This window comes from Suncus etruscus, chromosome 6 (assembly GCF_024139225.1).
Source record: "Suncus etruscus isolate mSunEtr1 chromosome 6, mSunEtr1.pri.cur, whole genome shotgun sequence".
NCBI classification, from domain to species: domain Eukaryota; kingdom Metazoa; phylum Chordata; class Mammalia; order Eulipotyphla; family Soricidae; genus Suncus; species Suncus etruscus.
The window spans coordinates 63,966,323-63,994,320 of NC_064853.1; the positions used below are offsets into that span (position 1 = coordinate 63,966,323).

General features: G+C 31.2%; 1 protein-coding gene across 1 annotated transcript in view; it reads left to right on the forward strand.

The window, feature by feature from the left end:
- SI (sucrase-isomaltase) overlaps window positions 1-26,159 on the forward strand; it is a 64,304-nt gene extending 38,145 nt beyond the window's left edge. The window contains exons 16-23 of the mRNA XM_049775578.1: window positions 14,902-14,912; window positions 15,273-15,357; window positions 15,443-15,499; window positions 16,048-16,172; window positions 19,598-19,686; window positions 21,769-21,818; window positions 23,851-24,018; window positions 26,091-26,159. Of these exons, the coding sequence (XP_049631535.1) occupies window positions 14,902-14,912; window positions 15,273-15,357; window positions 15,443-15,499; window positions 16,048-16,172; window positions 19,598-19,686; window positions 21,769-21,818; window positions 23,851-24,018; window positions 26,091-26,159 (654 nt within the window). The remainder of the gene's footprint in view (window positions 1-14,901; window positions 14,913-15,272; window positions 15,358-15,442; window positions 15,500-16,047; window positions 16,173-19,597; window positions 19,687-21,768; window positions 21,819-23,850; window positions 24,019-26,090) is intronic.
- The last annotated feature ends 1,839 nt before the right edge of the window (window positions 26,160-27,998 follow it).

A 27,998-nucleotide genomic window follows, 5' to 3' on the forward strand; every position in this document is an offset into this window, starting at 1 on the left:
AAAACCATTGTGATTTACAAAGTTCTTTACAGTTGGGTTTTAAGGCCAATCCTGTCACCAGTTTCAACCTCCATTCACCAATATTCCCAGAGTGCACCCCATGCCATCAGTTCCTCCCCAGCATGCTAGCATAATAGACATGTTTTAAGTTTTGATTGTTAAAGTTTGGATCTCATGATTTAATTGACATTGACTCTGGCTTGGATATTTAGGTCTGTCCTTTTCGAAGACCATCAATACACATGAGACCTCTTGGCCTCTGTCCCCATTCAATCATATTTGTTTCTCCTCCTCCACTCAATATCTTTCCTTCTCACCACTATACTTTGGAGCCTAAAAGTTCTCAACAACTCCCATTTAAACCATTGCATTTCTTCAAGGAATATTTTAAATACTTTTAAATATTTTAACTATGTGATATTTAAATATCACATATAAATGATATCATTCTGTATTTATCCTTCTTCAAGATGCCAAGTTTATATTAGAGGATAGTTATGCCCACAAAGTATTTATGAAAATTAGTTTTGTGTTTGTCCCAGTTTACTAATATTGATATAATTTAAAAAGCTTGAGGTTTACTCATTTGAATCTAAGAAAGTTTTGCATAGCTTTCCAAACTATTTAGTATACAAAAATAACAATGAAAACACTGAAAAAAATATGTTAACTTCTTACAAGACCTGTATATCATATTATTATCTCTGGGCCACAAAGAGTATAGAAGAGAAAAAACCGGGCTCTAGAATCCTAGTTTTTAAAATTGAGGGTAGGGAAATAAGATTTTAGAGAGCCGGTCCATATTGAGTAATTTAAATCATATAGTCAAATACAAAGCATAGGGGGGAAATGCAGACGTTCAAATAAAAGGTCAAGTAGCTCTCAAATAATCAAGATAGCTAATTCAATTAGGGAAATGAAAGGAAATTCAAGTGGGAATGAAAGTTGGTCAGGCTTCTAATTATTACTAGAGTTGACAATATGTTTGAGGTTTATACAGATTTATATACAAAATTTGAATAATTTCTGATGAAAAATGATTAAAGCACACAAAATTAATTTATAATTTATTTGAATTGCAAAAAAAATGTTATCTCCGGGACCATTGATTAGCCCCAAAACAAAACAAAACAAAAAAGGTTACTGAGATCCTAAAGATTTTACAATCTTTAAGATATTTGTAAATTATATATTTGGTTTTGAAAACAAAAATGTTTGATATAAAACCTAATTTTTAAGTAGATGTAAGTATTTGTGGAAACAAGAAGTATTACAAATTTTGTTTGTTAATTTGGGTCCACACCCAAAAGTGCTTTAGGCTTTCTTTCTCCTACTCTCTGCTCAGGAATTACTCCTGGCAGACTGGTGAAAATAAATGAAATGCCATGGATCAAAACTGGGTTGGCCACATGCAAGGCAAGTGCTCTACTTGCTGTATTATCACTCCATCCCATAAATTCATATTTATTTCTAGAAGATATAAGAAGCATATTTCTATGTTTACTCTCACTCTAGAGAAAAGTGGTATATTTTCTGTATTTCAAGAGAAATTATGATTAGTTTTGAAGCTGAGAAATAAGTTCACTGCAGTAAACTAAAATATTATTATTATGATAGTCTAAGCTTTAACTTTTTAGGTAATGCAATATTATTTAAGTATTCTACTTTAATGCTTTTGTAACTTATACTTTCCCTATGTTTCTGATTTAGTTATAAAGCAGGCATTGAGAGAGTTAACACTGAATAGAGAAATATTGTTTCCTTAGATGAAAAACAGGGAGACTCTACCATAAATTGATCTTACTCTAATTCTGGAATTACATTTTAAAGAGTAAACGAAAAGTATAAGGATTGGAAGATGATTACTAAAGAAAGTGTGTGCTCTCCCAGATTTCTATAACATTGTAAAAGCAGATTTTGAGACAGAAATCATTTATTTGTTGGACAACTTTTTTTGTTAATCTTTTGCTGTTTTTGTTGCTAATAAACATGAAAATAATCAGTATCAGTCATTTTATATTTTACAAGCAAAGAAGTTCAGCTAAGAAAGGAAAGTCCATACAAAGAGGTACGAAAGCTGACGTGACCTATAAAGAGCAACTTTAAATTATTAGCACTTAACATATACAAAGTGCTTCTTTTTAAAATGTTTTTATTATTTATTTTCTCATTAATTACTTTGAAAAAATACTTTACTAACTTGTTTTTGGTTTTTACTTTTTTTTACTCTTTTAAAGGATATGAATGAACCAGCAAGTTTCGTACATGGGACAGTTGATAATAAGTGCAGAAATGTAACACTAAATTATCCACCTTATATGCCAGGTATACCAATATTGTTATGTCTCTGATGTTATCATGTTATTATTATCATTATCTTTTAATAAACTTTAAGATATAAGAAACAGAGGGTGATAGAGAGAGATGGTAATGTGGGCAAGAACCTTTCTTTTCATGTGACTGAATGGGGTTTGATCTCCACACTCCATCTGTCCCTCACTGCAGCCCAGTCAGGAGTGACCAATTAGCACAGATCCAAGAATAAGCCCCCAAGCACAGCCAGCTGTAGCGCAGAAACAAACAAACATAAAAGACCAAGGAAACAGTATTGATTAAGTTTAGTTGCTCAGGTATAGTCAAAACTGCACTGTGTCCGATTACTATTATTTTTAATGTTCAGAGGAAAAAAAGGTAACCTATTTTTACCTATATGGACACACTTCTAAATTTATATTAAAATTCTTTTCTTTATTGAAAAAATACATTTATTCAAAAATACATAATTGTTTAAGTTTTTAATAGAAATAAATGAAATAATTTTAGCACTTTTTTAAATCTATGATTTTCTTTAAATCAATGATTTTATTACTGAGCCTTATACCATTATGTGGGCAGTAAACTTTACATAAGATAAATGGCAAGACTGAAACAAATGGAATTCTAAACAGAAAAACATTAGTCAGGATAAAGTATTGTTATAGCATTTTATTACCTGTTGATTTTTTTTAAATAATAATAAATATAATCATATTTTTAAACCAAGTAAAGAAATAAATATTTAAAATAATGCACTTATTTCTCAACTTTGAATTAACTCATTTTATTTATTTCAAGTAAAAACAGGTCTTATTTGAAGCCACTGAGGAACAGGAGGGAGTGGATAGAAAGAGAGAAATAAATAACATAGTCAAAGAAGCAAATGTGCGCTTCTTCCAAGGCAAAGAGAGCCTCAGTACACAGCACAGCATGAAGTAGGAAAGTCCACATCTCAATAGGGCAGATGGAGGCGACATGAGTGAGGGTACCGTGTACCCAGGCAACATAATTTTAATTCATAGATTTTTCTTTGCCGACATAGTAAATTTTAACCATTTTTCTGTTACAATTGTAATAAAAATCATATGATGGAATGTTTATGAAATTATTAGCACATGTGCCTTCAGTTGAAGTCTTCAGGCACAGACTGGACTTTATTATTATAATATGTAAATGTTTAAAATAGACAATATTTTACTAAAAAGGAGACTAATGTCTTACTCAAGAACAACCATTTCTTATGCATTTCAATAGTCTTTTTTTTTTTTTTTTGTATTTTCCCAGAACTCGCACAAAGAAATGAAGGATTGCATTTCAAAACTATGTGTATGGAAACTCAGCAGACTCTTAGTAATGGATCATTTGTTTTGCATTACGATGTTCACAATCTTTACGGATGGTCACAAGCAAAACCCACTTATGAGTAAGAAAAGTTGTAATGAGGGGCCGGGTAGGTGGCGCTGGAGGTAAGGTGTCTGCCTTGCAAGCGCTAGCCAAGGAAGGACCTCGGTTCGATCCCCCGGCGTCCCATATGGTCCCCCCAAGCCAGGGGCGATTTCTGAGCACATAGCCAGGAGTAACCCCTGAGCATCAAACGGGTGTGGCCCAAAAACCAAAAAAAAAAAAAAAAGTTGTAATGGTCTTTTATGATATTTTTAGTTGTTTGAATCAATTTCCCAACTTTAAGAGTTCTTCTCATCTCTCTTATCTCGTAACCCTTTCATGGTGGAGGAGCACACCTTCAGGAGTTATTCCTGGCTCTGCGCTCATATGTCGCTCCTGGCAGGCTCAGGGAACCATATGGGATGTCGGGGATCAAACCCGGGTCCGTCCCAAGTCGGCCCCGTGCAAGACAAACACCTTACTGCTGTGCTATCACTTCAACCTCAAATATTTTATTATTAATGTTCTCTGTAACTTATTCATTTGAAATTTTCATAATAGTACTCTTACTTTCTACTACCCCTCTCTCTCATTTACATGTTTTGATTTTTAAACGATAACACAATATCAAAATTATCCTGAATCATTTCATTTATTCTCTCACTTATAATAAAACAAATATTAGCAAATAATCCAATAAATATCCTTAAGTTTACAAATGAGAAAATAATGTATGTCAATTATTTGAGGTATTTATTTTAAGTAATAATTTATTAGGTGTTATTAATTTAGATATTCAAGTTAATATATATTCTGTAATTCTGTGATACCTGACAGTATTCAATGTTTACTGGAGCCATAAATAATTTAGTAAAATGCATTTAATGTGATTTAGAAATGGACTTTTTATTTGATAAGAATTACAATTAAAAAGCTGATTTGTCTAGTGGTCTAAATATAATACAACATAATTTTGGATCACTAAGTTTCACATGTTGATTTCTTAGAAATTTTGGAAATAAAACAAACTAATATATATAAATCAATAAAAATATAAAGGAAAACTTAACAAATTAGACTTGCTTTAAAATATATGAGAGAATATAAAGACTTCATCTTCAGAGAAAATTGAGATAGTGGGGCCAGAGGGAGTTTGCTTTGCATGAGGCAGATATGGGTCCAATACCCAGAATCACACATTGTGCCCACCAGTAGTAATTCCTGATCAGAGCACACAAAGCACCACCACAGGTTCTCCCCAAAATCAAAAATAAAAATGGTTGACATGGTTAAATGCATATTTTTGTAAATTATATCCAAATTACAGTATTATTTCTTGCTATAAAGAATTACTATGATTCCTATATTTCAAAACTAATGTTATTTAATATTCAAGGAGTTTTTGCTAATGTACTCTTTATTTAACATGGAAAGAAAATATTTTGCATTCAAACCAAAGAAAGAATAAGTAGATTTAGAAGTGGAATGCATTATTGTCTTAAGAACTGGAAATGACTGGAAATATATAATTCCTTTGTCAAAAATTAATTGTACATAGACATGGGGAATGTGTCTTTGTTGATTCAGTCCAATCCCATTGGTGAGATCCCTCCTTAGTCTGGTAGAGCCTGTTTTGATCACTATTGGAGTATAGTTGCAAGCTAGCTAAGTTTTATTTCTCTGTATGGCTTTGGCTAATCAGTGAATTTTATGGTTTTATACAAACCATGTTGTTGATTATTGTATGACTTTGAAGTTTTTTACCCTGATTTATAATAGAATTTTCTAAGTCTATTGATTCTTCAGATTTAAGAATATGGCATACTTTCTACTTCCTAAGGTATTCTATCAGTTTCTTAAGTGTTTTGTCGTTTTCAGGTGCAGGTGTTTTGCATCATTTGTTAATTTAATTCCAAGTTACTGGGTGTTTTGGACACTATTTCGAATGGAGTAGACTCTTTGATCTCTTTCTCTTATATTGCACTATTCACACATTGGAATGCAACAGATTTTTGTGCATTAACTTTTATAGCCATCTACTTTGCTGTACTGGAATATTATTTCTAGATACTTCTTAGTATACTCTATGTATATAATGTTATCATCTGTATATCATGAGAATTTGGCTTATTTTTCAAATTGAATCCTCTTATTTATTTTGCCTGAATTCAGTTGCTAGTATTTTATTACTCTAATAAATAATAATGTAGATAGTGGTACTCCTTATTATCAAATTTTGATTGCTAATTATTGAAAGAATCAATAGTTATACTTAAATATTCATTTAAAAATAATCTTAGTTGGATTTGGAGTATAGCAGATAAGGGGCCTGTATTGCATGTTAGATGTGGGTTTGAGATTAAAAAGTACATATGATTCCCTGAAATCAGAAGGAGAAATTTCTGAGTGCAGAGTCAATGTAAATTTAGTTCAACTCCACCCACCCCTAAAATATATAGTTCAAATAGAATGAAATGATATAATTTGAAAAAAATTATATAATTTGAAGATTTGATATAATTTAATTATATTAATTAAAATTAATAGTTAATTGAGTGATATAGAATATGAACATATGAACATATGAACATTTGTCATCTTGTAAAAATAAGTTACCCCAGTAACCCAATAAAAGTTAGTAAATAAAATAGATAAATAAAAATAAATAAATTAGTTGAAATAAAATACAATATAACAATATAAGCCTATGGCAATTTTAATAAAGTAATAATGAAGAAGTAAATATATCTGAAGAAAATATTTCATGCTAAAACTCAACCCATCTCTCATTTATGTTAGTGCATTACAGAAGACAACTGGCAAAAGAGGAATTGTGATTTCCCGTTCCACATATCCTTCTGCTGGGCGATGGGCAGGACACTGGCTTGGAGATAACTATGCAAATTGGAATGATATGGGTAAATCAATCATTGGTATGTAAAAGCCACCATTAAAACTTTGTTTTGAATTTTTTATTAGCTACTTACTTTGTTGATATTAATGCAGCTATTTTGTAGTATATCCTAAGAATAACTTTTGCTGTGATATTTTATTGATATTTATGATCAATAACATCAATGAATAGGCAGTGGGCTTAGTAAATAGCATTTAGATACTATACAGAAATCAATTACATTTAACTAGTTTGTTTTGAAAAAAAATCTCCTCTTTCTTAGTTTCCTTCTTACAAAGACCAGTCATTAGAAATATAGTATTTATGGACTATACATTTAGTATCAAAGATTCTAAAGAAAGCAACATGCCAAAATAAATTTGAAAATATGTTCTGACAATGGTTAGATAAATACAAAAGTCAATTTTATCACAGGAAGGATACTTCTTAAACCTACTACTTAAAATTCTTCATTATTGGGATTATTTATATTCTTGATATTAGGATTCAAGGAAAACAAACATTAGAAATAGTCATTTAAAATCAGTTTTGGAAAACAAAAATAATTTTGCTTAATGATTATAACTAAATAGTCTTCAAACAATGAAATCTAACATTAAATAATTGTAGAGATAATCTTTTTTAGAAAACTTAATCATATTACAATGTGTATATAAAATTTTATATTTTTACTCTAAATATATCTAAGAATCAGTACAGTAACTTTTTAAATATACACCAAATGAAAATAAGAGGTAGAATATTATAAAATTTGATTGATTATATTGAGATTTGGAAAAATATCTCATGTTAAGAAGGGTTAATGGTAACTGGAGAATATCTTTATATATAAGATAAATAAAATTAAAATTAGTATCAAATTTTAGGTCTCTAATTTTTTAATATCTTGTAGGAATGATGGAATTTAGCCTCTTCGGAATTTCTTTTGTAAGTAATTCTATTTTTGTGTTTATAACTTATAAATATTAAACAAAAATAATTAATGAATTATCACAATATTTTTCAGACTGGAGCTGATATCTGCGGTTTCTTCAATGACTCAAATTATGAACTTTGTGCCCGCTGGATGCAACTTGGAGCATTTTATCCATATTCACGAAATCACAACATTAAAAACACTAGAGTATGTATATATGCATATATATGTATTCATATACATACATAAATTTTACACTCCACTATTCTTACAAAATTTTGAATAGAATTATCTTTACTTAACTGACATTTAGGTTACTATTTTTTATTTACATTTTACTGAAGACAAAAAAATTGAAATGTTATCATTGAATGAACACATACAAATTAAAGAAAATTTTGAAATGATTAAAAAATGATAATCTTGGTTCTGGAAAGGTACCTTGCATATATACCTTGCATGTGGCTGACTTGAAATCTACCTCTGGAACTACAAACAGTTCCCTGAGTTATGCCAGGAGTGATATCTAAACAAAACCAGGAGCAAGTCTCCAGCACCACTGATGAAGTCCAATGATGACCCCCCTCAATAAAATTATAATTACCTTCTTTGTACTTTTTGAATTAGTAAAAATAAGAGTAATTTTCTATATTTCAATCTATGATCAATTTTACTGTTATTTAACTTGCACTGTGTATTATAGAGCAGACTTAAGAATGCTCTTTTGTTCAGCCTTTTATCCTCTTATAACTATTAATTCTTTGGTACTATAATTTATCCATATCTTATAAGTATACAATGGACAAAGTTATGATGAAATATTTATTTTTATTTATTTCTTTACACATATCTGTTTATCAACCCTTTATCTGATGTGCTGACTGCAAGTATTATTTCTATTAGGTTAGCTGTTTTTGACTTATAGCCAGTGTTTCTTTTGGCATACAGAAATACTTTTCTTTGATGTACTTTTTATTTAGTTTTAATTTTGTAGCTATATATATATATATATATTATATGTGTGTGTATTTTGGGGGGACACACCTGGAAATGCTCATGGTATAGTCCTAGCCCTACTCTCAAAAACTACTCCTGATGATGTTTGGTTGTTGGAAATTGATTCCTGAACAGCCATGTGCAAGTCAAGTGCTCTACCCACTATTCTCTTACTTCAGTCCTTGATTTTATATCCTCTGTCACTGGCATCCTATCACCAAATTCTCCTTTGACATCTAGATCTTGAAGCATTCTGCCTTTTTCTCAGTGTACTTTAATTAGTCAGGTTGTGATTATATTTGACTTGACATTTGTGTAAGGTTTGATATATGGATCTAGCTTTTTTTACATGTGATTATACAATTGTTGTTATACCATTTGTTGAAGAGGCTGTCCTTAATCCACTTCACCTTCTCATCTCTATTGTCAAAAATCAAGTATCTATACTTATATATGAAGATTTAACCTTAAGTATTGTATTTTGACCCAGTGGTCAGAGAGTCTGTCTTTATAACTGCTCCACATTATTTTAATCACTATTTCTTAGTAGAATAGCTTCCAGTTTAGATATTGAGTTGCTCCTCCATTACTCAATTTTCAGTTGGGTTTGGCTATCTGGGATCTATTATGATTTCACACAAACTATGTAATTGACTATTACAATTCTTTAAGAATGTTTTATGAACTTGTTAGGGATTAAATTGAACCTATACAGTAGTTTAGGTAGAACTCTCAGTTTGAAATATTGTGATATTTCCAATCCACAAGTAAATGCTTTAACATTTACTGTTATTCTTCAATTTCTTTCATAAGTATTTTTGAAGTTTTTTTGGTATAATATTCATGCCTCTTGTGTTAAGTTGGTTCATAGGTATATGGTGTTTTTTAACAATATTTAAATAGGATAAACTCTGAACATTTTCTTCTCTGATTTTATATCTGTATATAAGAATATAACTAATTTATGTGTATTGACTTTGTAGTTGACCACATTGATATGTTGGTTTATTGTAGCTAGGAATTTCTTTATGAGTTCTTTAGGGTATTCAATAACATGATAACTTCATATAAGTTGATAATTTCATTTTCTGTTTTCCAATTTGGATTCCCCTAATTAATTTTCTTGTCTGACTGCTGTTGCTAGTACTTCTAGTACAGTGTTGACTGAGGTAGGAGACAGTGGATCTGCTTAGTGCTTAGAGCCTTGCTTAGGAATTCTTACAGTTTTTCACAATTCAGAATAATTTTTGCTCTGAACTTTTTATACATAGCTTTTACTATATTGAGGAAGGTTCCTTTCACAAGATTTTATTGAGACCCTTTTATTATGAATGGTACTGAATCCTGTCAAAAGTGCCTCTCTGCTTTGATTGATATAATTATATGATTTTTACCTTTCCTTTTATAATTGGGGTGTATAGTTTTATTTAACATGTATATATATATGTATATATATATATATATTTGGTTTTTCGGTGATGCTCAGGGGTTACTACTGGCTATGCACTCAGAAATCAGTTCTGGCTTGGGGACCTATATGGAATGCCGGGGGATTGAACAGTGGTCCATTCTAGGCTAGCACATGTAAGGCAGACAGACACCTTACCTCTTGTGCCACCTATCTGGTCTCTGACTCATATATGTGTGTGTGTGTGTGTGTGTGTGTGTGTGTGTGTGTGTGTGTGTGTGTGTGTATTGAACTATTTTCGTATCCCTGGACTGAATATCACTTGATCATGGTATATGATTTTTTGATGTGAAATAAGATTCCGATTGCTATGAATTTGTGGTGGATTTTTGAATCAATGTTTAAAAAGAGATTAATCTAAAATTTTGTGTTTTGGTAGTATCTCTGTCTGCTTCAGTATTGGTGTAATGTTAGTTTTATAGACATTGTTAAGGATTACTGTTTCTTTTATATTTTAAAATCGCTTAAGGATCAATAGCAGTAAGTCTTCTATGAAAGTTTAATAAAGCTCATCCTTAAACCCACCAGCACCAGGACTTTTATTTATTAGTAGTTTTTTAATTACTCATTCAATTCCCCTACATGTGATTAGCTTGTTCAGACTTCTAATTTCTTTTTATTTAGTTTTGGGAAATTAGATGTTTTTAGAAATATATCAATTACTTCTAGGTTCTCTATCTTAAGAGAGTTGATCAGAGTCAGCTCAGTGGGTTATACTTGAATAATGCCCCTTTTGTTTCTGATCTGAATTATTTGAGCAATTTCTATTTTTTTACCTCATGAGTCTAATGAATAGTTTATATATCTTGTTTATTTTCTTGAACAAACATTTCCTGGTTTCATTGGTTCCTTGAATTGACTTATTAGTTTCAATATTTCTTTAAAATTTATTTCAATTATTTTAATATTTTTTCACTATTTCTTTAAAATATTTTTGCTCTTTTACAATTGTTTCAACTATTTTCTGAATTAATTTGTAGTTGATTCTCCAGATATTTATAATGCATATTTCGGTTGATATTATATCTTTATCTTCTTTTCTTATATAGGCCTGTATTGCTCTGCATTTTCCCCTAAGTTGTGCTTTAGTTGAGTCCCATAGACATTAGCAATTCTCTTCTTCCTTGCCATTGGTCTCAAGAATCATTTTATTTCTTCTTTGATTTTCTCTTTGATCTACCTGTTATGTTTTTTACTCTCAAAGTGTGATGGTATCTTTATATCTTTTTGTTTGTTTCTTTGTTTTTGTTTTTTGTTTGTTTTTGGTCCACACCTGGCACCACTGTGGAGTAGTTACTCTTGGTCTTGCACTCCAAAAATCATTCCTGGCAGGCTCAGGGAACCATATAATATGTCAGGGATTGGTAATCAAACCCAGGTTTTAGCAGCATACAAACAAAGGCCCTACCCTCTGTGCTATCACTCTGGCCCTCTTCACATGGTTAATTACTATTTCTGTGGCATTGTGGTTTGATAGGATGTTTGCTATGATTCTTACATTTGTGAATTTATGTCAGTTAATTTTTTTTCCTAAAACATGATATCTCCTAGAGAAAGTTCCTGTGCATGAGAGAAGAGGAAGGTTTGACTAAGTTTTTGAGAATGAAAGACCTTATATAAATCCATTAGCTTCAGATCTTTCAGTTTTTCATATAGGTCTATATAGTGTCTATTGATATTCTGTGTAGTGTCTATTGATATTCTGTGTAGTAGATCTATCCAGCAATGTCAGTGGTATGTTGAAACTTCCTACTACTATTATGTTTCCATTCATGTGTTTCTTTAGGTTTACAAATTTTGCTGACACAATATTTGGTGTACATATGTAGGTTACTTCCTCCTCTGTTTTTCCTTTGATCTAAAGTATTGTTCATTTCTGTCTATGTTTCCTTTCAAACAGAGCTGATTTGGTTATCACAAATATCATCAACTCTTCTTTTAAATTATTTGTTATTTTTTATTTTATGAGGCCAAAGATGCAAAGAAAGAGGACAAGGTGAAGTTATAGTGGGAAGACAATCACCCATAAACAGAATTCTCAGAAGAAATCCCCTTGCTTTTATAAGACAATGTTTTTATCCCTTCCTCTAATGAAACCTTTGCAAAGTACTGGACACTAGTTTGAAAGTTTATTTCATTCAGTAATTTATTATGTCTTTTTACTATTTTCTTAGTAAAATGTACACCTTTTCAAATAGGATATTTGCTGTGACTCTCATTTTATTTTCCTTATATTAAAGGTGTTTCTTCTCTCTCTTTGCTAATTTTAAAAGACCATCTCTCTTTGATTTTTGCCATTTTTATTATTATGTGTCCTAATGCTTTGTTTGAACCTATTTTGTTTGCTAATCTTTTGGTTTCTTGAATTTCCACAGGTCTCAATTCAGAGAGTGAGAAATTTTCAGATGCTATCTCTCTCACCACTCATTCTTCACCTTTCTAATTGTTCTGATCTTCTAGATTTTCTATAATTTGGAGGGTTCTTGTATTTGTTCCTAAAGTTCTATTACACTATATTTTATTGTGTGTTATCGTACACTGTTACATTACATTATTTTATAATGTTATACTATGTCTTGTTATGTTATATACTTGTATTCTTTTTATTTTTGACTTCACTATCAATACGGTCTTGTATTTGTTTTCAAATTCTTATAAAGTTCTCTCTTATCTGATTTTGCTACTATTATGTTTTCTAGCATATTCTTTAATTCTTTCAATTCTACTTATATTGATTCTCATCCTCTGAAACAGTTCTTCTTTGAGTTGGATTAATTTCTTGTCTAGTGATGGCTTAATTTTACTGGCAAGTGTTGCCAGTTTAAAGAGTGTTGATTCAAGGTCTTCATCAACCAAACTCAAGTGTTTTCTGGACTTGGAAACTTTCCCAAGTCTCTGTGACTTTAAGTGAGTTCCTTCATTTCTGCATTGTTCTTTAAGTCGCATGCGAGTTAATGATAGAATTTAAATTCCTATTTACTTTACCATAATTTTTATGAATTAATGTAAAATAAATCAAGACATACTTTATGACTGGAGCAATAGTATAGAGGGGAGGCATTTCACTTGCACACAGCTGATGCAGGTTTAATCTCCAACATTCTCTATGGTCCCCCAGGGACCATCAGGACTAATTCCTGAGCACAGAGCCAAAAGTAACTGCTGAGCACTGCTGGGTAAGGCCCCCCCTTGAAAAAAAATCTTAAAAAGGCATATACTTTATTTACATATTTTCATTAAAGTGTTAAATTTTGCTAAGTCCTATGAGAAAAATACAAAATATTCTTGTGAAAAATGTTTAATACAGGATAGTGAACTAATATTATTTACTGTGTTTAATTTTCTGAATATTTTAAACTTATTTACACAAGGACAAATATTTATGACTAAAACATTTGCTTTATTTCAGAGACAAGATCCTGTTTCCTGGAATGAAACCTTTTCTAATATGTCAAGGGACATTCTAAACATTAGATACAATTTATTGCCTTATTTCTATACCCAAATGCATGACATTCATGCTAATGGTGGCACAGTTATTAGACCCCTTTTGCATGAGTGAGTACAGTTTGTTCCTATTATAGAAAAATACTTTTCATTTAATTTAGTTAAAATCTTACAGTGATATATGGAACACTTTTAATTGAAAGTGTTTTCATTTCATTTTAGCACTTACTTTATATTTATAAAATTGCATAAATCTACTAATAAATATAGCCATTAAAGAAACACATTAAACTCTAGGTTAAAGTAATAATATTATTTGTATTACAGACTTTCAAAATAATTGAGATAAATAATGTCTATATTATGATCAAATTAATGTTTTACCAGTTGAGTAATGAAATGTAGATAAGGCATGCATATTTGTGTGAATATATATGTATGTGTATATATTTATTGGAAAACCATCCTATGCTTTCTGTTAGTAGAGGTATATTTTTAATAGCTTGGTACTATGCCAACATTTTAAAAATCATTCTGCACTCACTTTGTATAGTCAAATTGATATAACAAAATTATAAATCATAAGGCCGGGCGGTGGCGCTAAAGGTAAGGTGCCTGCCTTGCCTGCGCTAACCTTGGACGGACCGCGGTTCGATCCCCCGGTGTCCCATATGGTCCCCCAAGCCAGGAGCAACTTCTGAGCACATAGCCAGGAGTAACCCCTGAGCGTTACTGGGTGTGGCCCAAAAACCAAAAAAAAAAAAATTATAAATCATGTTATATGAAACATAGTTGTAATTATTATAGACTGTTCTATTTTCAAGCAAAAATGCAAAAACAATTCTATTGCATATATCAACTAAATCACCAAACATACATTCAGATAAATAGACAAAATAAACTTGATATCTTTGTATGAGATTTTACCAGAGTAACTGTGGTAATTTTTAGAGGTTGCAATTAATAAATAAAATGATAGCAAATATTATTCAAAGTGAAACAAGGATACACAAGCAAAAGTTCACTAAATAATTGATTTTCCCATCTGATATAATAGTTATCTATTTTTCTAAAATAATTCTTTCATTATTCAATTATCCCCAAACTTTAAAATAATGTATTTCTAAATAATGCATTTTATATTTTAGTGTCATTGTTAATTTATTACTTTTGTTAATTTATTTACTTATTTTTGGTTTGGGGGCCATACCTGGCAGTGCTGAAGGGTTTTTCTTGGCTCAACCCAGGTTCATCCAGGGCCGGTAGCATGCAAGGCTGCAAGCCCTACTACTGAGCTATCACTTTAGTCCCAATTTATTAATTTTAACCATTTACTTTTGTCCTCTCACTATTCAATTCCCTAAATAATTGGAGTACTAGCCTTAGGCTGAGTCTCCAATCAGTTAATTACAATTAACCATGTGAACAATTATCTTAACTTTTGATTTTTGGCTTTTATAGAAATTTGAGAGGTGAGAGACCCATAATCTTAGTTTACAATAAAACAAAACAAACTATAGCTGTACTTTTAATTAGAGCAATAATGTAGATTTTAATACTTTTTAATTAAAACTATAAAACAGTTTTTTTTCTGTTACAGCAATTTAATCTCAGATTTAGAAATCTAACAAGTTGTTTGTATTTTATTATAAAGGTTGTTCAACATTTATATTTATGCAATAAGTATTATACTACTACTTCATCATGTTATGTGTTAAATTTAAAGTGTTATAATATAAAATATAGAATATAGCACGAGTTTCCTTTAACATTAAAATATGATGTGAATAACTATTTTGTGCTACTGATTTAATTAAAAATATTTTTTCTAGGTTCTTCAGTGAAAAAGCAACCTGGGATATATATAAGCAGTTCTTGTGGGGTCCAGCATTTATGGTTACCCCTGTACTGGAACCTGTGAGTACTGTTGCATATATTTTCAGTATAAAATAAATTTTATTCGTTTTTTTCCATTTTTAATTATGTCATCTTTATATTCCAGAATTCAGACTCTGTCTATGGTTATATCCCTGATGCTCGGTGGTTTGATTATCATACGGTAAGTACTAAAAGAAATCTGGCAACTGATAGCAGTGTGGTCCTAGATTTTTGTTATGATTTTTGACTATTTTACACTTAAAGAACATTAAATATGTCAGCATTTATAGCTGAAATATATTAACATGGTAAAGATAATTAGTTTATGCTGCCATGTTTATTATATTTTCATTGATTTATTTTAAAAACAATATGAAAAGTGTATTAAATACAATAAAATAGTTCTTTACTATATGTACAAAAGTATTAAAAATGTAATTCTGTCATTCTAAGAAAATGTGTATTTAATGTCAGAAACTGCTATTTATACACTTATTTCCTAAACTCCATCAAAATAATAAAAATTTTCAGATGTATTAATCAATTAAGGAATACAAATAGTAAAAAAAAAGAATACAAAGAGTCTCTAAAGAACAGGAGTATGCTTACATATATTGTTTAATTTGATTATTTAATGTAATTTAATAAAGTGTCCACTCAACTATCAATGTTATGAATTATTTCACTTTTGGATACTTTTGTTTTATCTTTCAACTTTCTTATTTCTAGGGCCAAGATATTGGTTATAGGAAAATGTTTCATACTTTTGATGCTCCTTTATATAAAATAAATCTACATGTTCGTGGAGGTCACATCTTGCCATGTCAAGAGCCTGCTCAAAACACACATTTTAGGTAAGCTAAAGCTTTACAGAGCTAAAATTATATACTGAGATAGGTAGTATTAGAATTGTTGAAAACATGACTATGTCTTTGATGTTTTGTCTCCTGCTCCAGTTGTATGTATGCTCCAGCTAGATTAGAAACAAAGTTTATTTCTTTGACAGTAAGAAATATGAATTTCCTATTTGTTTTCATTTTCTCTACAGTTTCTCCTCAAGTATCATGAGGTACAAGATAAAATAATAATTCCAAAATTTCCATCTAGAATTTTTTTGCCAGAATTTTAGTTCTCCAAATTTAGGAGACCTTTATAATGAATTATAAACACAGTTTTTCCTATGCTTCAAATAAAGCCATTCTCTTTTTTATATACTGGGCAGTAAACTTCTAACTTTATGCAAAAATGATCACCTGCCTTCCTTGGCTGACAGAGGTGTGTGATTCCTGGCACCCCAATAGGTTCCATGAGTCCCAGCAGAAGCAGCAGAAGCTATCCCTGAAAGTAGAACATAAGTATGCCCTTAGCACCAACAGTTGTGGAGCCCCAAAGAAAACAAAACAAGAAGTTAGTCATATGCCCTCTCTACTATTGATGTTTGCTTTTCAACATCCTTAAAAAGATGGCCTGGGGTCTTAAAGATACCTCATTGGTTAGGGACAGATGCAAAGCCAGAGCAAATTCAAGTCAAATCAAGACACAGCTGGGTGCCCATCTCACAGCCATGGTTCATGATGACCTTGCTATTGGGTCTATGATCAAGTTGGCTGTGTATTTTTGAGAACTTGCCTCAGAAGTCTGGAAACTGACAGGGAGAAAGAGGGAAAGAGAAAAAAGATATTTCATAGAAACGTTTCAGTTTCTGAATGAGTGGCCTCCAAGATTCTCCCTCTTCAATAAGAAAACTTTCTAAAACAACAAGAACAACTAATGCTGAATATATTTTTAACATAATGGGTGAAGCTATCTTATAAGAATGTTTTTCTAAAATATTGTGAGGCCATTGGTGGTGGGAATGTTACACTGGTGAAGGGAGGTGTTCTTTTTGTGACTGAAACCAACTACAATCATGTTCATAATTATGGTACTTAAATAAAGGTACAATTTAAAAATACAAAGAAATAAACAAGAAACAAAAATGTGCATTTTAAAGTTTCAACTTCATATTATTTCAAGATGCTTACTACACCATATTCTTGATAAAGTACAAAATTATCAAGGTTTTCTGTTACATTGAACAGGAGCTATTTTCTAGTATTTAATCTTCTGCCCTTTCTTAAATTCCAAGGGCTTGTTTTCATCTGGCACTATCTGAACCATTTCTTTGTTTCTATATATTCCTTGTTTAAGTGAGATCATCCGCTGTAAAATAAATGGCAGTGGTTTCTATGTACTTGTCAAAATGTATTTGTCATGTATGTTGAATAGTCACTTTAGCTAAAAGTATTTATTTTGTCACCTGAAAAATAACTATTTTATTTATTCAATTAGCTTATGATCTCAAAATGAACATTTTCTTAAACTTTATAAAATATTGCTTAAAATTCTTCTCATTTAGTAGGTAACCTACTATCTGTTTAACTCCCATTTTTGTCATTTTTGATTATCGTGCGGTCAGATTCAATAGTGCTCAGGGTTACTGCTGGCTCTTTTATCAGGAATGACTCATGGCAGTACTTGGGGGACCATATGTGATGCCAGAAATTAAATCTAGTCATCCTTATGCAAGGCAAATGCCCTACATGCTGTTCTATCACTTCAACCTGATTCTTTGTCCTTTTTATCTCATTCTTTGTCCTGAAAAATATTCCCTGCCTTCTCTTTTTATATAAAAACAACTTTTCATTGACATTATTAGCACTTCTTTGAACTAATAAAATCCACTCTTTTCACAGAAGAATCAAGTCTTCAATGATGAATTTTAATCCATATTTTTCTGCCCTTTGCTGCATAACAAATCAAAGGCCAAGAATAGCTCTTCTCTGTCCCATGATCTCTCATCTGCTATTCTTTCCTTTTAATTGTTCACTTATATTAAATATGTTAGTATCCGTTTGTCTCCCATGAGTAAAACAGGAATAAACCAGTCATATGGTTTTTATTTATTCTGCTTTCATGTTGAACAAATATTCATGTTTCAGAAGATCTTGTTCCTGTTCGTTCTCTCTCCTTATGCTTTATTTATCTTACTATCTATCATGAGTTTGTACTAACACTCTTTTCAGGTATTATAGACACTTCCTAATTCTTAAACCACCTATCCTGACATTCATTTACTATTTTATTTTGTAACTACCTAAGGAGAAAAGTAACTTTCAGTACTCTTACAACTGAAAAGAAAGAGTAGTGGTGGATACCATTCATAAACATGTCTTGATATTTCTGTTATAAGAAAGGGAGATTCAGTGTGTGATATGCATTTTTTTGAATAAATGGTTATTAGCACACCCTATATTAAATAGTAATTAATCAGCACAGTCTATATTAAATTTAAATGAGATAGAAGGTAGAATTAAATTGCACTACTCTTTAAATTCAATTTTTAAGTGCAGTGGTTTAAAGCAAAAACAGTTCTTACAATATTTTTTAACATAATGTATGTGTCTTAATCTGGAGTTAAATGATATATGCTTTATTTGTGAAATATAATGAACATTTATTTGTAAAATATCAATTTTCCCTGAAGTTTGAACTCTAAATAGCCTAGATATTTTAAACTTCCCTTGCAGCACAGCTTCAATATTTGTATTTTGGAAAATTATATAGTTTGTAAAATCCTTCCTTAGCCCTTTGCGGCTCTCAAATCAGGCTGCTCATATTATAATTATATAAATGGATATTTGATTCAAAAGTAATAAGCTTAAGTATTTACAAGATTTAGATATATTGTGTATTCCATATGTAGGACTTAGAAACATTTCTATTACTCTAAACTTTAGAAAAGTATTGCTAACTCAGTGATTAATGTGTAGAAATGTGTAAAAAGCTTTGATCATGAGATGAAAATAAATGTTATGAAATATCTTAATTTTAATAGTGAATAAAAAATCAGAAAGAAGAATTAATAACCATGTTACAAAACTTAATATATGGCCCAGATTTATTGTATGTCTGAAACCCAACTATGAAGGACTATGAAATCATAATGATTTCAACCAAACAAAATTAAATTTAAAAATTCTCAATACATTTCAATTATAAAGTAAATTTCAGTAGGCGAGCTTCTGAGAGAAAAAAGCATACATATGTATATTATAAAATATGACTGAATTTATGGTTTTGTAGTCCCCATCAATTCAATAAAATAAATTCCTTTAAGCTGTTATGTTAAAAATAGCTTGCATCTCCTTAGTTCATATTCTTATTTGTGTTTCTTTTGATACTAAAATAATTATAATGCCTTTTTATTAAAATGAATAAATTATATTGGTTATTTCAGCCGACAAAATTACATGAAACTTATTGTTGCTGCTGATGACAATCAGACAGCACAAGGATATCTATTTTGGGATGATGGAGAGAGTATAGGTGAGTGTTCTTTTAAAAAGATGTTTTATGTATGTGGTAGCAACTTATTGTTTCATTTTTATTACAATTATTATACTCTGGAAACTGTATTTAAAATGATTATTTAAAACTAAAATAGCTAATAACTACTTGAATCACCTAATATAATTTTACAAATATTTAATTATGTTCTTCTTATCCTAACTGTAATTAATCTCTATGGTTAAATTTCTAGCACAGAGTAAAAGACTCAAGTATATGTGTATCATGAGTTATTGATCAACTTTATAGAAGAGCAGCTAAATTAATCCCGATTACCTAATAGACAGTATGTGAGATCAACTACGTGGAAAATTCACATTACTATGTGTGCATATTTATGCTTATTGCAAGTCTCTAAAACAAATACTCAAGAAAGGAAATCTAAGTTTGGACTGTAATTTTTGACAATTGATTTGTTTTAGTGTTCAACATTTTTCCTCTGAAAAGTTTAAGTATTTAAAATAAAATCTGTAATTTCACTGAATGTTATTCAAGATCTGAATGAATTTGCTAAGCCTCCAGCAGTGTTTTTACGCTGAAAATTGGCATTGTGATCAAAATAGATAATTTGTTAAAATATATTTTCTGTGGCTGGCGAAGTAGCACAGTGGGTAAGAAATTTGTTGTATGCATACATATAAAGATCTGATCCCTAGAATCACCTATGTTACCTCAAGCTATGCCAGGAGTTAGAGCTGAGTGTGGAATCAGGAATAAATCTTGAGTATTTACAAATATGTCCGTAGAAAAAGGATTCTGAACTGGAGTCAGAGTACTTGCCTTAACTCTAGCTAAAACTGATTTAATCCCTGTTGATATATATGGTATCCCAAGCAAAGCAGGGCAGTATCTGACATATCTGAGAAGAGAGTCTTGATTAAGTCTTGAATACTATAGAATGTTTCAAAAAATGGGAAACAGATTCTAGGACAAATAAAAAAAAATCATTACATTTGAGAAAAGACTCAGAATCTGTATTTGGATAAAATCCTTCATCCAACTCTAATTACAAGGTTAAGTAGAGAGCTAGAATTATTGCTTTCAACATCAGTACCAGCTCTAATAGATGGGAATTCTGTATTTTTCTTTTTCAAATATTACTCATAAAAACTAAACATCTAGGTAAAGCTAATGCTCGGAATGCACTGCAAATTAAATAAACTACACAGAAATTAGAACTTTTTCACTAGTTACAGAAATATATTTCATTTTTCCAGATAAATTTTAAATTCCAAAGGATTATGAATAAAATAATAAATATTAATAAAAGGAAACACACACTCACACACTTGAAAACTGCCATGGAGGCAGGCTGGGGTGGGAGAAGAAGGATAACTAGGGACATTCGTGACAAGAAATGAATCTTGGAGAAGAGATGGGTGTTGAAAAATTGTTACTGGAATTTAATTATGAACAATTTTATAACTGAGTAGCTCAAGGTGATCACAATTTAAAAATACTGATAATACTGGCTCTGCACTCAGGGATCACTTCAAGTAGCACCCAGGGACCAGATGGGATGCTGGGGATCAAACTCAGGTTGAGCACATACCCATATACCACATACTACTCACATGCTGGCCCCTGTCTTTGCCCACTCTTCAGAGCACTATTACTGTCTTCCTGCCACACACACACACACACACACACACGCACACACACACACACACACACACACACATATACTGTCTCTCATTAATCAGTCCAAGTGAATATCATACCTTATCGGTTTTTGTTCAATTTTTGTTTGTTTTCAAGCCACAGGCAGCAGTACTCAAGGATTACTCCTGGTTCTGACTTGACATCAGTTCTAGCAGGGCTCTAGGTCTGTCAGTTATGAAGGTTCAAACCAGGGTTGGCTCTGTGCAAGGCAATTACTTTGCCAGGCTTGACTTATACTTTTTTTTTTAGCTCTTTTTGAATGAGTTAAATAAACTTAAAGAAAAAAATAAACAGTGATGATATTTGGTATCATTTATACTGTAAAAATATAACCAAAGCACATTTTTATTTATTATTTTTCTCTCTTGAAAATATAAATATATCACTTCTTTTAAACAGATACCTATGAAAATGATCAATATCTCTTGGTGCAATTTAATTTGAACAAGGTATGTATCTATGTAAGATCATTTATATACAATTGTTTCTATTTATATTTAAAGTGTTTGCATATTTATTTTATGTTTATTATATAAATGTGTTATTTAAATATATACATAAATTATCTGTTTTAAAATAGATCTGGTTAGTAGATTTTTTTGAATAATCATTATTGAGGTGAATTAAAAATCTCTGGCCCTGTTCCCAGCATGCATCCCATATCCACCTACTTTGCCCCCTGGACTGCAAGTATAACTGGTTCCTTCTTTGTATAGCTTGTTGCAGTTTGGGTATCCATTCTGTTGTCATTGACTTTGGGTTTGGTGTTTAAGTCTGATAATTTTTATTTCTACTCAATGTTCATATGACTGTTTGGTCGTATCCAATTGTTTTCCCCTCCCTCAATTTATGAGGCAAAACAAGATGATTCAAGTTATGTGGTTTAAAATAAAAGAAAAGAAAAGAAAGAAAAAAAAGAAAAAAGTGGGAGAAGTCCATCTAGAGATTATAAATATCAATTTAAAAGAAGAAATGGAAAAAAGAAGAAAAAAGATGACAAATACAAAACGAACAACAATAAAAAAACAAAAATAAAACAAAAAATAAAAACAAGCAACTACAAAAAAGCACAACAGAAAAAAGATAACAAACAAACAATAATCACAAGAACAAAGAAAAGAGAAAAAAAGGAAAGAGGGCTGTTGTGTTAAGGTTTTATGCCCCCCCCTTTTTTATAGACACAGTAAATATTGGGGGAATTAGAAAGGGAATTCACTTGGCCTAAGTGAGTCAGGGTTTCTCTGCCCTTGAAGTATACTGTCATGGGAATAACTACAGGCTCAGTACACGCTCATTTTCACACCCTAAGGTCTTTTTATGTTGCCAGAAGACTTTCTGCTCAGTTGTAGATGATAAAATCAAGTCTCTGTAACTAGAGATCTTGGTATTTGCCCAGGTCATAGGATGAAGCCTAGGATACAGTCTTTCTTTTTATGGTTCTGGAAGTTCTGTTCAATCACTGTTGTAATTAGTCTTCTGTAATTGGTGGTTTTAGTTTTTACTCAGATCCTAGGACGAAGCCTGGGTTAGAGTCTTTCATTATGGTTCCAAAATTCTACTCAGTTGCAGTTGTCAAAGTCAGACAGACCCCTAGAATAAAAGATCTTGGTTATTGAACAAGTCCTAGGCTAAAGCTTAGGCTAGGGTCTTCCTTATTGGTCCCAGGATAAGTCTGCCTAGTCATGGTTGTCAAAGCCAATCTTCTGTAGTTAGCGTTTCTGGTTTTTGCACAGATCAAAAGACAACATATCTTCTGATTTCATCTTACCATAAGGTGATAAAATAGGACAACTTATTCTTAGGTCAAGTTGTTGCTGTTTCTTTTTTGCCAGGATGTCATCTCAAAACTGGTGCTAAAGCAGTTTTAAGAATTTCCCAGGAAGCGTTTGGTTCCTTGTGCTGTTGCAGGGAACTGTGTCTGTTCTATGTCTGAGATCTAGGACTTGGGATTGGAAGGTCGCTGTCTGATCACATGGACTTTAAGTTGAATCCACATGACACATATTCATTGTGGGAGGTGTCCCTATATTATAAAATATATGGGATCTTATCCCTAATAGATAATAGCTTGTTTTTGTATAAAAATCTCCCCATTTTTAGTATGCCTTTGCAAAAAGGAATGGTGCCATATAATATTGATGATGCATTTGGAAGTAAGAATATCAGCCTACACAATCTTTGTGCTCTGGTTTTGATCTGAACTTTTATCCTAGACAAAACTTTTCATACCAAGGTTTTCATACCAAGCAGAACCAAAACAGGTGGTTAATATATATATGAAATAAATAAAATAAATTTAATAAAGTAATTAAAGAAAAAAGTGATGTGAGGCTACCTTATATTTGGGAATAAAGAGACTAAGGGGTATTATAGAGTTATTAAACATATAAAGGAAATATAGGCATCCCCATTAAGTTATTAGATTTTTAAACATTTTGGTGTTTTTGCAAATTAAAAGTTTGCACTATTTTTTTGTTTTAGACTACCTTGACAAGCACTATATTGAAAAATGGCTACATAAAAACAGGAGAATTGAGACTTGGATTCATCAATGTATGGGGAAAAGGAAATACAATTGTTCAAGAGGTTAATATCACATATAAAGGCAATAAAGAATCAGCTAAATTTTCTCAAGAAGAAAATAAGCAGGTAAGTAACATAAGGAAATATTGTTTTAGGGGCTAGAAAGATAATATAGGAAGCAAATTGTCTTGCATGTATCTGATCCATTTTTACTTTTTGTAACCCAATATGGTCCCTCAAGCACAAGCAGGAGTGATGCCTGAGTACATAGCCAGGAATAAGCCCTGAATACACCAGTGTCACAAAAATTTTTTCATGTCTGAGTGCATAGCCAGGAGTAATCCCTGAGCATCACTGTGTGTGGCCCAAAAACCATATATATACATATATATATATATTATATATATATAATTTTAAATGACACCATATGAAATCTCTACATAGACATTTCATTCTTTTCAGTCCAAAAAAACATAATAAATTGACTAGTATCATTCTACTTTAATAACTATTAACTATTTATTAACTATTAATTAACTATTATCATTCTACTTTACATATAAATAAAGCAGATTACTTCTATTTTATAACTGTTTTTACAGGAGCCAAGCAAAATAAATTTACTTAGAGATCAATATGATTGTTAGTATCTTTTTCTTTGTTTATGTTTTGAGCCACATTCGGTGACGCACATGGGTTACTCCTGGCTCTGAGCTCAGAAATCACTCCTTGCTTGGGGGATCATATAGGATGCTAGGATAGAACCAAGGTCCGTCCTGGGTCAGTTGCATGCAAGACTAATGCCCTATGGTTGTGCAATATCTCTGGCCCCAGTAACCTTTTAAATAAGTTTCTTTAATAATTATGTTTTATTTTAAATAGTGCCTTTATTTTTTTTTTATTTAAACCACCATGAGACAGATTTCAAAAGTTAAGAGTTAAAGTTCAGTCATATTATATTCCAATACCCACCCCTTCACCAATGTTCATTACCAACCACCCAATTTTCCAGTTTTCCTCCTGTTTCTTCCCTCCCTCAGTCTGCTTCTATGGTAAATATCTTACTACTTTCTCTCTGCTTTCCCTTTTTGTAATGGTCTTTTTTTAATTTCGAATTAAATAAGTATTACAAGTAGATTAGTTTTTAAATTTCATTTCAATATTAGATCCTTTGAAACTTGAATCTATTAAATTCAAAGAACACATATTGTGAAAATAGCATATTGTTAGCATTTGATTCAGTTAGTGCTTTTAATAGAGCAAAAGCTATATAATTGTGCTAGCACCAAAGATTGTTTAAAAATCATAAAGATCCAAGTAACTATTAATTACACAATATTTCAGATGAATTTAATTTACATAGCAACTATATATTTAGATGATCTTTACTAAAAATAATAATGTATCTTAGATATATTATTTACTTTTTCATAAGGCTTATTAAAATAAATATGTTCTATCTATTTTTAATATATTTTATTTATTAAAGCCTGAGTTTTACATAGTTATCCATAATACACTTTAGACAGATAGTGTTTCAACAGCCGTATCAACTTCCCTCCACCAGTGTTCTCCCAATCTTTTAACTGTATTGAATCTATATTGAATAGCATCAGAGAATATATCATTCAGTTAGATATTTTAATTAGTGTACAGTGGTACATCAATGTGGTAGGCAAGTGAGATTTTCATTTTAATGTAGTATTATGTATTTAAATACTAAAATAAAAACCTTATTGCTTTCAATTATATCAAAATTGGATTACTAAGGCTTTATATATTTAATGTCCTTCCAAATACAAAAGTTTAAGCAGCAACTCAATTCATTGTACTCCATTTTTTTTAAGATATTTTATATCTTTGGGGAGGGAACATGTTTTTATATCTTTATAAAAGAGAATCCTTTTTTATAATCTCTTCTTTGAACGGAAGGAATTCATAACATCCCAGTAGATTTACATTGCAAAGCAAGAAAGAGTTGAAAACACTTTAACCAAGAACTGTTTGAAACAAAATTAATTTTCCAGGAGTAGCCTGTGCCTATCAATTATAATTATCTTGAGCTGTATTGCTGCTAAAATGTCTGCAAACTCTTCAGAATAAAATGTATTAAACTAAAATATTAGAGAACATTTTTGAAGATTAGTTCATCTAAAAAAGTTTATTAATAATAATTATTTACTATCTAACTTTTCTAGATCTTAAATATTGATTTGGTTACTAATAACATTGCTCTGGATGAACCAATAGAAATCAGCTGGATCTGAAGATGATCATCAATTTTATTTATTGGAAAAGTGACACCTGCTTTTAAAATTACATGACACTTGTGATAATTCTTTCTTATTAATTTATTACGTACAATACAATTTTCTAACTTAATAGAGAGTATATCATTTTAATACTGATTTTAATTAAAATTGTATGTAATTCAATATATTTAGCACTGTGATTTAGATTTAATGTATTATCAACAGTTGTCACATGAGTTCATACATGTAAAGATATAAGATACAATTTCTCTTATTTTAGTCAATTTTTATAAATTTCTCTTAATTTTGGAATTTCTTTATTAAATCCAGATTGTATAAATATGGAATGAATATGAATTATAATTTATTAAATGGTTTAAACAATAAATATTTGTCACAACTTATATTGTGGGGGAGTCTAAGTATCAAAGAATGGGTAGAGTTTTTGTCTAGTGAAGGTCCTTTTCATCAATTCTTTGTATTCTTACATGGGATAGATCAGAGAGAAAGATACAAAATATCACTGTTTCTTCTTCTAATGTGCTAATATCTTTTCTTCCTGAGTAAACATTTATTTCTCAAAAACATTATTTCTCAAAAACAGCATCTCCAAGCACATCATATTTGGGAATAAATATGAATTTGTGACAGAATTACAATGAGTTTGTAGAAAAAAATACAGATTTATTTTTCTAATTTTGTTCATATATAAATAAAAACATTTATGTATTTCTTAGTATAAAATAATTTCTTCTTTTTGTACACAGAAAGATTTTCTAATGGACAAAATAGTTTTAATTAGTTTATTTTAGCACAAACTGTTCTAAATATAATAATCAAATAATTAACCAGATATTGACCTCATTATTTTCTAATTAAAACAGTGAAATAGTATTATTAGGGCATATATATTTAAAACAATATAGAATTACCATAATAAAAGATGTAGAGAAATTAATCATGATGATAATATTGATAATTAATGTATTAATAATAAATTAACTTTACACTCAAAATATTACAGCTTTGATGAATCTTGTCAACTATTTTTCAACATACATGGACATGCCCTTGGATACCCCCTCTGTACATATGGCAGTTGAATTTGGACACACCCCTTGGATACCCCTTCTGTAATGACAATTGAATCTGGACATGACACTACATATGCCTTTGTCATGCTGGGTATTAAAAAGTAAAACTTGGGAGTGAGTGAGAAATGGCTGCAGGTGGGGGTTTCCAGGCAGAGTGCTGACTGCTCTACCTGCAGAATCTCCACCGGGCTGTGCTTATTCTGAGGAACTGAGCACCGGAAGGGAGCCCTGTCCTACCCTTCTCTGTCTTTCCTGAACTCTGGAAGCTCTCCTCAGAGCCCTGGGAAGCGAACCCCAAAGAAACTACATTCGGGAGCTACCCAGCGAGCCAGTGAGTGAGTGAGAAAAGGCTGCAGGTGGGGGTTTCCAGGCAGAGTGCTGACTGCTCTACCTGCAGAATCTCCACCGGGCTGTGCTTCTTCTGAGGAACTGAGCACCGGAAGGGAGCCCTGTCCTACCCTTCTCTGTCTTTCCTGAACTCTGGAAGCTCTCCTCAGAGCCCTGGGAAGCTAACTCCAAAGAAACTACATTCGGGAAGAGATAACAATGCTATCTGGGCAAAAGCCGGCTCCCTGTGTGTGACACCAGGCGGGGAAAATCCGCGAAAGTACACCGGCCCAGTGGGGCTCAACTGTGAAAGACTGTGAGTGTGACCTGTCTATGTCTGTCTACTGTCCTCTTGCGTGAAACTCTTGCGAGTGGGGCAAAAAGAGCCTCCAGAAACCTCGCTCGCCCAGACGCCATTTTCAGGGAGGGACTT